This window comes from Melanostigma gelatinosum (assembly GCF_949748355.1).
Source record: "Melanostigma gelatinosum genome assembly, chromosome: 6".
Classification (NCBI taxonomy): Eukaryota; Metazoa; Chordata; class Actinopteri; order Perciformes; family Zoarcidae; genus Melanostigma; species Melanostigma gelatinosum.
The window spans coordinates 13,295,777-13,312,772 of NC_136639.1; the positions used below are offsets into that span (position 1 = coordinate 13,295,777).

The 16,996-nt window shown below is 42.3% G+C and overlaps 1 protein-coding gene across 1 annotated transcript in view; it reads left to right on the forward strand.

Moving 5' to 3' along the window:
• The window catches only part of adgrv1 (adhesion G protein-coupled receptor V1), a gene marked incomplete at its 5' end in the record, with an annotated part of 98,105 nt that overhangs the window by 40,994 nt on the left and 40,115 nt on the right, over positions 1-16,996 (forward strand). Inside the window, 14 exons of the mRNA XM_079270996.1 lie at positions 14-157; positions 701-872; positions 1,206-1,347; positions 1,618-2,186; positions 2,305-2,568; positions 3,017-3,134; positions 3,224-3,395; positions 3,553-3,795; positions 5,105-5,512; positions 5,714-5,886; positions 6,015-6,261; positions 6,393-6,532; positions 7,499-7,659; positions 7,870-7,970. Coding sequence (XP_079127122.1) covers positions 14-157; positions 701-872; positions 1,206-1,347; positions 1,618-2,186; positions 2,305-2,568; positions 3,017-3,134; positions 3,224-3,395; positions 3,553-3,795; positions 5,105-5,512; positions 5,714-5,886; positions 6,015-6,261; positions 6,393-6,532; positions 7,499-7,659; positions 7,870-7,970 — 3,054 coding nt within the window. The remainder of the gene's footprint in view (positions 1-13; positions 158-700; positions 873-1,205; positions 1,348-1,617; positions 2,187-2,304; positions 2,569-3,016; positions 3,135-3,223; positions 3,396-3,552; positions 3,796-5,104; positions 5,513-5,713; positions 5,887-6,014; positions 6,262-6,392; positions 6,533-7,498; positions 7,660-7,869; positions 7,971-16,996) is intronic.

Consider the following 16,996-nt stretch of genomic DNA (forward strand, 5'->3'; position numbering starts at 1 on the left):
TTTCTCTCTGTAGGTGTTTCTGTCAGTGGGTGAGAGCTTCACAGCAGAGCTGACTGACGTTAGACTCGTCAGTCCTATCCTCGGCTCTCGGCCTCGCCTCCTTCATGAGGCCAGCATTGCTACGGTGACTGTGCCTGAAGAAGCTGCCAGCTCAGAGGTGAGTTGTGGTTGTGGGGTTTTTTTGTTTGTCGATATATGATTTTATCTGTGAAGGAGAAACTCTTTTTTGAGTTGCTGTTGGAGATATAAGGAATAATAAACATCTGGTTATTTATGTATTTCTCTGCCACCAGGTGACAGACTGGGATCTATTGCACCATTATACTCCAGACTAGAGTCTCTTGTCTCTCACTTTAATGTAATTTATACATATAACAGATAATCTGTCAAAAACATCAGGTTCCTCTGCTTCCTTTTAGTGCTTCAAATGGAATTTTGCAAGACTCACTTTCTCATTTTGCTGAACGGTACACTTAAAAATGTGTGTATTTGATCAGCGCTGCCTAGTTTGACGGAAGGCAGAAGAACCCCATCGCAGATTATCTGTCTCGTGTACTACTGTCAGGATATGGTGACAGCTTGACCAAATATGACCAAACACATTTTTTTATTATTATTAGATACCAACTGGAGCTTTAATAGTAAATGAGGCAACAAGATAACAACATAATTAACATCTTCTCGCATACATGTTGTGCAGGTTGGCTTTGCCTCGCTGGCTCTGCAGGTTTCAAGTATTGAAACAGGGGCATGTGAAGCAAAGGTGACACGAAGAGGGTTGTTTGGAGACGTCAGGGTGCAGTGGAAAGCTGGGTATCCTTCAGGACAAGCTCCGCCCGGTCTCAGTCCAGGAGCTATCGCCCCAAGTTCAGGTAAAACACCCATAAACTGAATAATAGCAATGTATACTCACACATTATATATCAAACCACTTGCATTATTTCTGTCAATCAAAGATTCGTAGCTATTTTGAATGTTAGCCATTTATGGCTGTCCTTTTAATAATCATGAATACCCTTTAGTTATACCTGGACGGCAGTTAACCAATCTGAGCTTTCATCACTGATAGAATGAACTATCCTACAAGTATATACTTATCTTTTCCTGCAGACCAAACACTTGCCATTTGGTGTTCAGGCTAATATGAAACACTAACATGGACTAACAGCCTGCATTCTTAATGTTGGTAATGTGCTGATATTCAGGCTCACTGACCCTGGTCCATGGAGAGAAGACTAAAGCCATATCTCTGACAGCTGTTGCTGATGCATCCGAGCCAGCTTCCTATGCTATACACCTCACTGCTGCTACCTCCAGCACTTCTGCAGCGACTACTGTCAAGCTCAGGTAATGGTTTCTGAAGTTTCAGTCGAGTACATACACTTTAACTTGAAGACCTTCTGCATGTTACAGTAATTAGTTACAGAGCAGGAGCATAGCGTTTATGTATGTAACGTCTTTTTTTCTACAGATTATCTGTGTTCAATGTACTTCCATTTGTTGTACGTACTGCTCCGTCACCCTGGAGGACAACGTTTCCATTTAAATCATGAATACAATTCACATATTTGTCATTATCAAATGCAGACTCACTGTGACGTCTGTCTTCCTGTACAGGTCAGGATTTACTGTGACGGAAGTGGAGCCATTGGGAATCTACCAGTTTGCCCCCGATTCCCGCCAGTTGGTCATTGCAGAGGACATCCAGACGATCACACTTTACGTTCAGAGACTCTACGGTTCTCGTAGCAACAGCACCCGCCTGTCCTATACAACAGTAGCTGGCAGCGCAGCAGCAGGAGAGGACTTTATTGCAGTGCCAGATGGCCGTTTGGTCTTTGACTCACCTCTCCAAACCAACACTTCCTTCCGCCTTTCAATACTTGACGACTCCCTCTCAGAGGCTGATGAGAACTTTCACGTCAACCTTACAGATGTTCAAGTCCTTACTCCAGACTTAGCTTGGGCAGATACCTCTCCTCGCCTCAACCTTCAGCACAGTGTTGCCACTGTCACCATCCAAGCTAGTGATGTGACCGGAGGAGTGCTGAGCATTGGACCTGGACTGGTCCAAATACCTGAAGACAGGGATGATGAGACCCAGCAAGAGCAACGGGTAGTTCTGAGGGTTCGCAGGTCCGACAGCGTGGCTGGGGCTGTGAGGGTTCGGGTTCGGGCATATGGAGGTGTGTGTTTGTTTTGTAGCACTGACTTAATGCACCTTGGTTGTGCTATATGATATTGTCATTTACTGTGATATTTACAGTTTTGCTTTAAGTTGTGTTGCTGTGCACTGTTATCCAGATGGAAGTACGACACCTCTTCCCTTCACTCTGGACCCTGTTGGGACCCTTGCAAAGGAGGAACAGGACTTCCGCTTGGAGTCCACCATAGTGTCCTTTCAGGCTGGTCAGAATGAGACAGAGATTATCCTCTTCATCCTGGATGACCCCGAGCCAGAGGGACAGGAAGTATTCTTCGTTTACCTCAGTGATCCAGAGGGAGGAGCACAGATAGCAGACAGTCCGTACCAGGGCTTTGGAGCTTTTGCCAAGATCACTATTCTTGGTAAAATATGTTTTTAAAGATCTTTGTTTGAGTCAGCCGTAAATTGAAGATATTTAAAAAAAAAAGAACAGTATTGAGAGCTGTTTTGCTCACAGTGTGTTCTAGCAAATACAAATAATGCAACATATGTATTTGTTTGTTTGTATTCTGGACTCTTATCTTGTTATGTTCATAGATTAATCAAATGAACCTGCAGAGATGTTTGTTATCGCATCAAGTGATTCAATGTCCTTATCCGGTTTCACTTGCATGAGGTCACTGCTTCTATTTTGGGCCTCACTACTCACATAATCACTGCAGTGGGCAGATCATTTGATTATTTTCATGTATGATTAATTACAAAAGACATGATTGTACTGTGTAATTGTGAGATTATGGAGAAATGAATTTGTACTGTTTCTCTTTCTTTCTGTTTTGTTCTCTTTATCCTTCCCTCTTTCCACACCAGGGAGTGACTTCCATAACGGCATTGTAGGGTTTAGTCTTAATTCTCTGTTGGGCCAAGTTCTGGATGAGGATTCGGTGAACAGAACTGCCCTCCTCTACCTTCAGAGACAGGAAAACAGGTACTAAAACACACTTGTTTAAACCTTTTTGGACAACAGTTGAGATCTCGTTTGTAGTTAGTTAGTATGCTCTTTCTCCTGCTGTTTAGAGCCTTTGAGGATTTGCAGGTCTTCTGGAGAGTGACCTTCAGCAAATCAGCTCTAAGTCTTGTCAACAATGGAGTCAACCTAACCAGAGAACTTCTGCACACCTCAGGAACTACACTGTGTAGAAGAGGAGAGATACTCTGTGCTCTCGCTGTAGAGGTCCAGGATGATGAGGTGAGAGAGATGCGTGGCTATTTTGCTGATTTTTAAATCCTCAATCCTTCAGTATAAGGATAGATTACAAATTTGGCAGAATAATGATTAATTGGTGTTTTCATAAGAAATGCTGTGGTGCACAAAATAAAACAGTCACTCTTCTGTGTTGCCGTAGGAACCAGAGCAGCAGGCGTGGTTCTTGGTAGAGATTCATCAGGTGGGCGCTGGCGCTACCATTAATGAGACAACCCGCTTTGCCAACGTCACGTTGGCAGAGAGCGACGATCCACAAGGCGTTATGTACTTTGCCGCTGGTCACAGACTGCCCATTGCCACCCCGACGACCATGAGGCTGAGTCTCCAAGTCTACAGACGAGCAAGCACAGCTTCAGTCATGTCTGTACAATATCGCACGCTGGTAAGTAACAAACACGTGTGGTAATTAAACATACAAGCATACGTTATAAAGAGCACTCATGCATTCGTATAAATACAATTGGGCAAATATATGCACAGTAAAATACACAAACAAACATGCCCTCTGCAAATGTTGGTTTGAATTTATGTTTAACTCTTGTATTTGACTTATTTATTAGTGGCACTTTTTGTTCATTCAGCTTTGCCTTGGAGGTGACATTCTGTGTAGAAGCAAGTCTCAGTTAGTAAAACTTTATAACTTAACTTTGGGTGACTGTGGCTCAGTGGTAGAGCAGTGTCGTCCTTCAATCAGAGGATTGGTGGTTCGATCCCCACTTCCGCAAGTCCATGTGGGCAAGACACTTAACCCCAAATCGCTTCCGACTGTGAATGTTAGTTACTTCTGATGGGCAGGTGGCACATTGCATGGTAGCCTGTGTCATCAGTGTATGAATGGTTGAATGATGACATGTAGTGTTAAAGCGCTTTGAGTGGTCGGAAGACTAGAAGAACGCTGTACAGTCCATTCATATTTATTGTTGTATCATGCTCTGCATGCTCTGAGCATCTATTGGGATTCTTACTTGTTTTCCTCATAAAACAATCTTAAAAAATGAGAAGAATGATTTATTTTACTTCTTCAGAGCAGTTTAGAGTAAATTTAAGTCATAGTTCAATTCTAATTAGAATGCAGAAATGTTAGAAAGACACACACCAAGAGTACCAACTCTGCCTGATATCGTCCTGATACCAGTCTTTTGAAATTGAGGGCCACTTAGTAGTTTTGTATTTTCTTCTGATTGTGGTCTCCCCTTTCACCTGTTTGCATTAACATTGTTATATTTATAATGATCATGGTTATTTGATGTTTCTGATTAAAAAAATGTTTCTACCTTACCTTTTGATCTAACCACCCTCCTTTTCTCTGATCTCATGATTAGAGAGTATGTACTGATTTTTTTATGTTGGAGATCAAAGTAAGGGAGTGTCTAGTGCACTCAACAAAAAATACATATGGCCATGTCATCTGCTTTCATCACTCAGAAGCACAGCATATAGGCAGACAAAAGGTTTGATGCATAGTAAAAGCCCATTTGGTTGATATTATGCTCTCACTTGGTCAACTATTGCAGGTGGACATTGTTTATCAAATGAGAATTATGCCTTTAGTCGTCCAGAGTAGTCTGACAGACAGTTCTTTTTTTTTTTTGCAGGTACATCATATGTGTTGATCATGTCTGTTTATTTTGCCAAACAATGCTGGTTAACATAACTCCATCCAACACGTAACGTTTATTTTTTTCCTCTAGGAGCTCCCCAGACCGGAGCTAGTGGGTCCCTCTACAATCTGGCCTGCCAAAGCGGGGATGGATTTTCCAAATCAGGAGGGTAGGCTAACCTTCGATGTGGGCCAGCGTAACACATCATTGGACATTTACCTCACACCTGACCTCGCCTCAACATTCCCCACACCGAAGCGCTTCCAGGTGGAGCTCTACACTGCTACAGGGGGAACCAGAGTGCACCCTCTGTTTGGGGTGGCCAATGTGACTCTGGTGTCAAATGCAGCAAGTGAAGCTGTGTGGCTCTTACTGGAGCAATTACACCAGCCTCTCGACTCAACTATATTGAACCAGGTGCTGCAAGGACTGATCAATAAGGTCTCGACACCTCTATCTCGTGAGCAGATGGCCGCCGTGCTGGAAGCTCTGGGGAAGGTAAGACTGAAGACAAAAGCATTCCCTGAAAACTAATACCTAAACCTTATTTTCATGCCATTTCATTCATTGTTGTTAGTTATAATTATCAGAGAGATATACTTGCAAACAAGAGCAGAGCAAACCGTTCCTCAATACAATGTTGCTAAATTTCTCTCTCTCTCTCTCACTCTCTGTTTGTCTGTGTTTCCTCTGAGCCAGGTGCTTGCAGAGGCAGAGAGGGCTCCTTTACAGGAAAGGAGCCGCAACTTGACTTACGACCTGCTGTGCGCCTTGGCCAATCCCAGCAGGGTCGACACCCGAGGCCTCAGCCACCTCGCCGAGGTGGCCGAGCGATTTGCATTCTCCCTCCTCACGCAAAGTCAGTGTGAGATGTGAGTGTCCCAGTTCTAAAAGAGTGGAGAGTAGTACATCAAAATACCAAGAAGTGTCCTTTTAAATAATGTTTGCATGGTTTTCACCCTTGGTATTATAAATGCTTTTCTTTGTGTGATTTCTCTAGAAGGGGTACCATCCTGGAAACATGTCCGTATATGTCCATCTCTGCCTTCCAGTGGTATCCCACACAGATCAATGGACACAAATTCAGGGGCCTTAATGCAGACTTCTTCCAGCTGCCAGATACTCTGCTGGCGGTGCCAGCAGTCTCCACTGCTGACTGTGGAAACCTCAGCCAGATTCAGCTGACCGAGTTTAGAACTGAACACTGGTTTCTCACCAATGATACAAACACTGCTCTCAATGGGAAGGTAGGGAAGCGCCAGAGATATTTCAACGTCATTTTTGCCTCAGCAGGTGGCAGTATTACTCCAGTGTAAACGAGCCGTATTTAGTTTTGTTCCACAGCTGAACCCTTTTCTCTTCTTCTGTTTATATCTAGGTATTCTCAGCCAGCCTCCAGGACAGAAGGTCACGGCCCCTAGAAGATGGCAATGAGGTGGTGTATCGTATCCACTCCCCTGGTCAGCAAGTAAAACCAGGCCGGTCTCTGTGCCTTCTCTGGAACCAGACCACTGCAAGGTAATCCACAACAGATAACACCAGTAGGCCTACAGATGAATGCTCAGCCATTCTAAAAAAGCAAGTTGACACTCAAAGTGCTTCTATTCTTGATGACACAACCGCGTTATGTTGTTATGTTAGTGTCTGAGGTTGTTTATTTTAGTGTATGCCTACTGAAACTTTTATTTGATTTGCTAATAGTTATTGATAAATCTGGATTAAGTTGTGCTTCTCTGACACTTTTACACACATTTATAACCATCTATCATCCATCTGATTCTGATCTAAACCTCTGAACCCGTGCTCACCTCTCTGTCATCCTGAAGCTTATTGGGTAAGTGAAACCGGTTTGCTAAGTGAAGGCCAAAAGTTCACGTACAGCCTCTCAGTAAGGCCCATCTGTGGCCATGGGGGAAGTCACATCACTGTGTTTAATATCTGCTCATTCAGTCTGCCACATGCTGAGTCCTCCCACTCAGTAGTCGGTTTGTTGAGGACATTCCTGGGTCTTGGAATGTCGGCCGGAACAGCTACTCGGACGATGCATTGCAGACAAAAAACAGACGAGATAACTGATGTAGAGGCAAATGGTGGAGAAAGAGGCAATGTCACAGGGAGAGGTCAATGTTGCAGTATGACGTTCTTGCTGTGAATGGAAGGTCAAAATACAAAATGTTCGAGAGAGGGAGGACTCTCTGCTTTTCAAAAGCTGCTCACTCAATTCCTGTCTGTTAGTTGTGCAATCGAATCCGGCACAAACATGAGTATGATGTTCTGGTTTGTCCCACAGCATCTTTAAAGGGTAATGGTTACCACAGATAACAACCACGGCAGCAAATTGGACATACTCAACATGATGATACTTCAGGTTCATTGCGTTGCCTTGTTGTTTTCCTCACCTGTGTTTTGTTGCACTCTGTTTAACAGCAGTCTCTTCACTTTCTCTCTTTCCCTGCATCCTCTCCTCTCCCCTCTGTTCTCTAGCTGGTCATCAGATGGTCAATACTGTAGGGTCGTGAAAGAGAGTGGGAACTATGTGGAATGTGCCTGCTCCCACCTGTCTATCTATATGGCCTACGCAGAGTTTGCTACTCTTGCATCGTACAACGACGCCTTCTATGCCTCGGGATTTATCTGCATCTCGGGTACAAAACACGCTCTTCCCGTATTTTCTTTTTCATGTTGTTTCATGTCGTGTGCCCATGAACAATTTGCCTTTCTCTTCAGCTTTGTCTCTGATGCAGTTTGTCCATGTTCCTCCCACATTGTTATAAATAGCCACTGTTGATTAACATGAGTCATTTGTTAATTTGACATTAATGTTGGTTCCGTGTCTTCTACTTCTCCCTCTTCAGGTTTTGCATTGGCCATTATATCCCACGTGCTGTGCTCCCGTTTCCCTATGTTTGCTGCCAAACTGCTCACTCACATGATGGTGAGCTGCCTTGGAACCCAGGTAATACAGTTCTACTCTGATTTTGTGGAGTACTGAAGTGCTTTACTTGAAGGGCTACAATGAGCACCAACACCCACAATTCACAGCTCATGAAAGCTGAGACAGTCATACTCCCACACCATCTGCATTCATTTGTTTGGCATTGTCATCTAATCCAATCTGCAGATTCTCTATATGGCCTCAAATGTAGATGGATAGGGAACCTTTGGAAATTGTTATAGAGGCATTCATCTCTCTATGCTATGTGGATCAGTAGCTTCCACACATTAACATGGCTGTAATGTGTGTAGTTCAACACACACCTTCACTTTCATACTGACAGAAACATAAAAAACATATATGTAATGCTTTATATTTGAATATTTTGAACCTTTACTGAGTGCACGCACACACACACACACGCACACGGCTTACTGCCAACCCTTTTGTGCTAGGCACTAGACATGTCTCAGGTGTTTTCTTGGAAATGTGCAGAGACGTGAACACAACACACATCATCGAATGTCACTGGTTGCGTAGCTTGCGGGCCAGCGCGTCCTGACAACGCAACCATGCCCCCCGCACCCTCGCCCATTAAAAACGCAAGCTGTCACATAAGCAATGAGCGAGATAGATATGTGGCTGCAGGTTAGTCTCTCAGCTGGTCCTGTCCATGTATGTGTGTGTATGTGTGCATGTGTGTGTGTGTGTGCGTGAGCGAGTGCGGAACTGGTAATTTTCCACTGGTCCCCCCTCTCTTTGGTTGACAAACACGAGCCCCTACTAAAGCAGACTGTCGTTGGGGGCTAACCACCTTGGGCTCAACCTGTTTATGGCCCAGGCAGAGCCCCTGAACCTAAAAGGGTTTTGGATGGAAAATTCCGTCCTGTTCTGTTTCCTTGCTGGTACTGTACTGCATGCTACGGCCTTCTTCCTTGGATGCCCACGTGTCTGTGATTGTGCAATAAGTCAAGTCTAGTCAAGGCCAGTGGATGAAGGCCCGGTTGAATTCCAGACAGTGAAACGAAAGGCCGAGCTGGTATTAAGACGTACCGTCTGAGTGGTCGTCTGTTACTGCTGGGAATGTTTTGGAGCTAATGATGCACTCACAGTACAGGATGTTCTGAATTAAAATAGACCAATGGACGTCATTGGCTTCACTTAAGTATGTACGTCGTCCTAGATCTGAGATGGCTTGCTAGAAATAGAAGGGTAAAAAAACACAAGTTCCTTTTAATATAACTGCATGAAAGCTGTTTATCCAGTATTCTTTTTGGCAAACAATTAAGTTAGGTCAATCAAGAAGACTTGATGGGCCTGACTGACTGGCGCACTCTTCATGAAGATTGAAACATGCATGCACAAAGTGTGCAGCGGACTTTATTCTAAACCATGTGATTCCTGTAAGTTGTCCTTATGATTCAATGTTGTGTTTTGTGCTTGCACAATGAACATTATGTCCCACATCCATTGTTTTAATAGTAGCTTTATTTGAGACACTAAATGGAGAGGGTCCAATAATATTTAAGAAACAGTAAGTTGGGGATGAAATATTTACTTTCTGACAGTGTTGCTGACAGGTTTGTAAACCACATGAATCAATAATTATAGCAAACAAAATGAATGTTGCCCTCGGGATACAGAATATAATGTAAACAGCCCTTGTTAAAAGCATCACTGTCGAGATTTTTGAGAGTGTTTTTAAGATGCATTTGGAGTTTGCAGTTTGATATCTACATTTTCGATTGAGTCTTATCAGCGTGCATTTGACTTCAGGGGTTCATTCCATCTTTCCACAGAACCAAATCACCATTGTTGTCTACATTCAAATATCTATAAGGATTTATGTAGAACCAGAATCTTGGTAAAACAGAGTCTGTAACTGTTGTACATTACACGGTCAGTGAAGTGATATGTCATTAGTAGTTTAAAGCCAAGTCCTCTGTTGTAGTTGAACTTATGCATATTTGGTCTTTTTGAATTGAGGATGCATCGCAGCTTTATATTTACAGTTGACTTTAGGTATTAGGAAGTGATTAGTGATACATCTCTGTATTAGGAAGGCCAAAGATCTTGCATCTTTAATAGAAGAGATATAATTAGTGACAGAAATGTCTCTTGTGGGTCTCAGCCATGCTCGTGCCTCGCTATTGATTTGACTGTCAGGTCCAGTTCCAACCACCTCTGACTGAGAGGACTCTGCATCTGGGGTGGCTGGGCACTGACGCTGCCCTCTGTGGGGAGAAAATTAAAGCTCCCGGTTTGATTTATTCTCTCTGCAACAGCTACACTCAGCTCGAAAGAACTATAGTAATATCCCACCCATCTGTGAGAGTCTGAGATTTCAGATGCCACGGAGGAGGTGAAGGCATGTGGTTCAATGTATGTACCTTTATTGCATTCGTTTGTAATTAGAACATGATAGTATGTTTAGCTGTTAAAACCACGAACGAAAGGAAGGCCATTGCAAGGAAGAGAGGAGGGTGAGCTTGGATTTTTAGTTTAAAGAATGGGGAAAGTGCTGTAACTGTTTGTTTAGGCTTACATAGTTTTAGTAAGATAGATTTAGATAGATTCAGATTTAGGTTGTTGAAGGTGTCGAAGGTCACTTCTGAAGGCCACTCTGTGTGTGTGTGTGTGTGTGTGTGTGTGTGTGTGTGTGTGTGTGTGTGTGTGTGTGTGTGTGTGTGTGTGTGTGTGTGTGTGTGTGTGTGTGTGTGTGTCATTTTCACATCAGAGGTTGTGCAGTGACAGTCTATGGCTCTGTCCAGCAGTTTGTCCGCCCCTTCAGCAAGACAACTGAAGATTGTCTGTGTAGAGTGGAAATTTACCCAGTGCATATGTGCTAGTGAGCCTCACTTGGTTATATGTGTGCATGTTTGTCAATGTGCATGGGATTTTTAGTATGTAAGTACAGTCTATATATGTGCAACTGGACCTGCAAGTTTTTGTGGGTTATTCCTTATTTCCCTCCACATGAGCTCAATTGAACAAATACATTAAAATGGAGAATTGTATGTTCAGTATGTAACAATATATCGTATGTTTCTAGAACAGTGGGAGTCTAACAGAATTATTCCCATCGCACAACTCTCTCTGCAGCATTCTACAATATACCAATATACAATTTGCTCCCCAAATGTTTTCAGTTATCTTGCTGTCATGGGCAAGAAACTTTGAAACTGAAGTTTATTGTGAACAGAGCAAAAACACACACCATCAGATTTTTTGATGAGGACTACAGTTGTGGCCGTAAATGCAATACAAGCATTGTAAACTCATAAATCAGTATTCATGCAGCTTTGCTGTGCCTTCAGGGGAGAGATCATTGCCGTCATAAGTCTGCATATATTTGACCAAAACATAATTAATGAAAATAAGGACAGCGAGGTCGCAAATTTGATCGATTAGAGACCTTTAACACATAACAGATGGTTTCATTTTTGCATCTCCTCCTCATTTTCTCATCTTTCAGCTCCAAGGGCACTTCATCATCCCATTTTAATAATAGTTGTTTGCATCCTAACAGTTAAGGAACAGAAAAACTGATTTAAAGTGATATTAACCTACCGGTAATTTGTTTTAGCCATAACTGATGGTCTCCCCAGTAAGACCCTGCCAAGCCTTTTGGATATGTACTTCAGACAGTCTGGGTCCTACCGGTGTTGGTTTTGTTTCACTCAATAATTCCTTCATCCCTGTTAGGATTACTGAGAGGCAGAGTCCACACAGAAAAAATCTCATCACAGCCACTTCTTCCATTCCCTCTGTTGAAGCATCTCTTGTCTGATTACTTAGTAAAATATCCCTGAAAAGTCTTTCATCTGCCAGGATTTGTCATAACCTCACCAGAATGTGTGTCTTTCAACTACCATTGAGAGGGCGAGGCGGTGGCCTTGCAATATTATACAGAAACGTAGTTGTTTTCCAGAATGACTTGGCTGTTTCTCCACCTTTAGAAGTCTTAGGTCATGTTATGTATTTAGATCTACACACTCGCTAAAATTAGTTCTTGTTTTAGTCAGGAATCTTCAGACCTTTTATCAGTTATTTTATCACAGTATGTTACAGTGTTATTCTTGGTGGTTTTAACATCCATGTTTGTTTACCTCTAATTTAATTCAACTTTTAGATTATTTTAATCATTACAAAGGATATACACTTGCCATTGTGCTCTCCTGTGGTCTCTCTGTGAAAAATGTGAATTTGGTTGATTTGGCTCCCTCTGATCATCAGTGCTCCTCCGAGTTTCATCTGTCTCTCCTGGCCCCAAACCACCAACACTGATTCATTCTGATTTATTTCCACCCTTTAAATGCACTCTCTTTTCCTTGTTTCTGTCAAGCTTTTACTGCATCAAACACATTGTTTAGCACCGATGAACACAAGGTACAAAAGGAGATTGTCAGAATTTGAATGGTTCGTGTACAAATATTTTGATTCTGTAGCTCCTGTCAGATGGAAATATGAAGAAATTAGGAATAAAAAAACAAAAACAATATATAAATATATATATATATGTGAATGAAAGATGGATAAACACGGTGTCTGCTTGCCTCTCTTAAATATGTGGTATCTACGTGCAATCACAGGAGCAAGGATCTCAATTACGGTATATGTTTGGCAGCACATTAACACAGAATTCAGAGAGTTTCACATCGACTTCTGCCGACCTTAAGCATCAACCCACTGAGGTGAAATCTCTTTTTCAACCCTAGAAGGCACTTTTGCACTTTCAAAATCCTCTACCTGCCCTTCAGACTGCGTTCCCACTCGGTTTTACTAGAATTTAACATTCTGAACTTTACAAAGCAAATCGTGGCTTGCTGCTATTTTAAAGATATAGTGGAGTCATGTCCCTCCCGCTTGTGTGCGTTGTTATTCAAAGAGCTTCAGCCTGGTCAAATTCAGAATTGTGTGAGTCTTTGAACACACAAAGTCGAATCTCTATCTCTGTTGCAAATAAAACACGATTTAATTTCTCATCCATTGTAATGAAACCGCTCTCCACTTCCCAGACAGCCATTCCCACACACTACGTGAAGTGTTTACCCCCGTGGTCCCACTGCTTTATTCTAGTATCTAGGAGGTGTTATGGTTACTCCTTGCTCTAGTTATAAAGGATTTCCTGTTAGCTCTGGGCCTGGATCCAGCATTCAGAAATCGGCGCCTCAATCCGCAAATACACACACATGTATAAACACCAGCTTCTGACTTCCACTCCCCCCCCCACATACACCACCCACCACTTCCGGTCTCTGAGCAGAATAAGGAAGCTGTTCAATTGTAATCCAAGACCTAACGGTGTCCTTGACTGGAGAACGTCAGATCAACACGAGTCTTTGTAAATGAGTGAGTGACTGCTTTTCCTGAGGAAGTTTGTTCTGTTCCCATCACAACCAATCCATCATTATATCAATAAACAGAGAGTTGTTTTTGCGTCCGAGTGTGTGTCTACTTACTTCTCTGGTTGAGAAGACAATATGCTTCTAATTGTATTCTATGCTTATTCCCACAAGTGTTTGGAATCAAAATGAGGAAGCAAAAGAAGGGAAACGATAATATTCCTTCTCCTGTTCACTCTCAGACAATAGATTATTCCAGTGTATTTTACTCAGATAGAGATGTCTTTCATTGTTGTTGCAGTTGTTAGAGTATGAACAGAGAGATAAAGTATACAGCATGTCCTTGATAAGATTGTAATGCAATCCGAAGGTCTTTGCTGTCTGTCAGCCTGAGCTAATGTCAGGAAAGTGATGGAAAGGTATAACATATCAGCAGGCGTGTGTGTGTGTGTGTGTGTGTGTGCGTGCGTGTGTGTGTGTGTGTGTGGAGACAGTGGAGACAGTGGAGAGGTTAAGACTGCCTCTTGGGAGACTCACATTACGCCCTACTGGCTGGTCTAACACTTTGTGCCTAGTGTTGCCCTGACCCCTTTCCTCTTTATCTGATCCATCTCAGTTCAAGTCAGCAGTATCTTTCTTCCATACAAGACTCACTGTTCACTGTGACCTTCTCTGTTGCCTGAGACTGAAAATTCGGTCTAAACAGTACAAACAGCTTATTTTTACAAATTATCTTTTGTGTCTGCGTTTTACTGTTTTACTTCCATATGTCTTTTTGCACCTCTGGCTTTTTCCCCTCTCCTTTCACCCAACCTTTATTTCAGAAAATGATGAGTAATGGCCCGGTTTCTGTTCTTTGTCCCCTTTATTATTCTGGCTGCTGCTGGGCTTAGCTGGGTGCTGTGACATTACGAGCTGTAAAAAGACTGTCTCACTCTGTCTCTCCGTCCCTCTCTCTGTCTGGGACATTTGCTGGGCACATCCTACATGACTCATCAGTTTGACCAAAATAAACACGTTGTTTGTCCCGAAACAGATTACAGACACTCACAAGAGTCTCACAAAACATCTGGATGTCTGTCAAGACCATTTCTTTTAAAGTACAATAACATCATTAACAAACGAATGACTGCTAGTCCCTAAAAGCACCCTGTGCAATCTTCTTGTCAACACTAGGGATGCGAAACCAAGTTATATATCTACTAGAGTGGTCAAACATTAGTCTTACCTGTCCTTACCATTAGATTGCCATCAAGATGAAACACACATGTACGCTCATACAATCTTGAGCCAATGTGGGCGATCCTTTTCAGTCTAGTGCAGGTTTTCTTGGTAGACTATTGACCAATAATACGAAACTAGTTACGCTCAGTCATTAACTCATTTTGTAAAATAAAAGGACATAGTGCCATTTAATTGATTTGCTAATATCTGCAATCTAAATTGGATTAATGGTGTTGGTTTTTCTTACGATATCATTGTGCTGCAGCAGACTCTGCCCTTTCTGGACTCTGGAAGTTACACTCTCACTTTTTGCCAACTGTGTGTTTTCCTGACAGCTGGTGACCCGAGTAACACTTCCTTGAACTTTCCTCTGTTTCCAGAAAAAGCACAGTAAACAGCAACAGGAGGCCATTCTCCAGTGTAAGAAGTCACTGTGTTAAATGTGGAATTACAAACTCACATGAACATGGATCTTCAGCTGCAGTGTAAATTAGGTTACTTTTATATTAAATGTGTGTTTCAAATGCTCACTGTGCACTTAGAGAATCTCTGAAGTAAAGAAAATCTATATCCAAACAGATATATCCAAACATACTCCCCTCGAGCTGTGACACATTGACTTCCCATTCATTACCTGCTTTAGTGGATAAAGATAGATATCGGGGCGTAAAATCACTTGTGTCACGTCAAGGGCTTGTATCATGTATCATGTATTGCTGGCATTGATCATTGATTATTTCTATACAAAATCAAGACCACAGTGTAGTGAATGTACTGGCATACAGACATCTGTTTAAAATGTAACATTAGTCATTTTTGGTCTTCTTAATGACGTCGTTTCTAAACTATCCGTGTAGTAGCAGGGACCCTTCACCTGATTCAGTGGATTAATACAGTTTGCCATCAAGGACTTTATCGAACACGCTGCTTAAACAGTGAATGACAAACAAAGTGTTCGCCAGCAATTGTCAAAGTCCAGTATCCCTATCTATTTTTGGACTTTTACAGTTTGTCTTGGACGAACTCTGTGTAGAGTGGAGTGAACCATGGAGGTTTACAAAAGTGAAAACATGGTTTACCCTGAAACTGCTGAGGTCAGTGATGTTGCTGATGTTTGCACTAGTTTTCATCACGTTAGGTTGACCAGGATGTTTCCCAGTTGTAATATATAGCATATTTACATTAATGCTGTCTCTATAGTGTTCAGTTGATATTTATATTGACACAAAGTAATTATTTGTGAAGATTCTGATCCTTTAAAGCCATGAGATGTTTTCTCATCCCTGGCAAACTGCAACAACACAGAGAGAGAGAGAGAGAGAGAGAGAGAGAGAGAGAGAGAGAGAGAGAGAGAAGAGAGAGAGAGAGAGAGAGAGAAATTGAGCAAGCTCTGTGATGTCAGCTCAATGGCCTGGAATAGAAAATGCAAGTCGCCTAACTTCATTTTAGAATGTTGAATGGAGGAAGGAAATGGCCAATGGTAATCAAATGTAACTGTATCTGCCATAAGGTCTTTTGTTTTTCACTTATCAGCAGATTGTAATCTGCCTACTTTGTCAGTTTGTTTTTTGCCTTGTTTGAATCTGGAATCTCTCTTCCCCTGAGGATAATGTGATCGATGGAGTTTAAGATGATGACAAAAGCAGGCGCGCTGCTGTTTGCGAGCGCATTAGCTCGCAAACAAAACATGTCAGCAAGAAAAACATTCAACACAAGGCAAACATACACAGATAAACACATACAGTACATACACATATTCCAGCACATGTGAATAAGCTCACACACATACTGTACATGCACACACAAATATCGTTCACAATATTGTCAAGAAGCAGGGCCAGTGAAACACATGCATATGCGCTAATGAAAGCACAAATATACATAAGCATACACAGATGGCAGTATGTGCACTTGCATGCCCACTCATTTACCTCACTCCACCCTATGCACACACACACAGACACACACACACACACAAACGGAGCCCAAGCCTTCAGCTATGGTGACTTTGACCTGTAGGGGTCCCTGTAGCTCCACATCTAGAGCCAAGTTCAACACCAGATGTGAATGAAGTGCTTATCAAGGACTCCCCTGAGCTCTTCTCCTTTTTGAGGAAGACATTGCTGTGCGGATATCCAGAAGGAAACTGTTTGAGTAAAATCCGCCATCTCTTATTCTTTGAACAAGTTCAACTGTAGAGATGTTTAAGCTGTAAACATCGTTCCCCTGTAGTGTACAGAACCCAAACAAACAGTCAAGAAGTGCAGATTATGCAAAGTAACTTTACGGATTGTAAAACAGTTTGCAGTTAAATCACAACTGTCAATCTGAACTTAGGGGGACGAAGGCAACTGGTGCCTGCGACTGCCCCAACCGCGGTGACGCGAGCGTCTCCGATTGAGCCACAGTCTTCCAAGCTTTGTGCTAATTTTGTCGAGGTTGGGCCATCTGAGACATTTAACATGTGCATGATAGTTC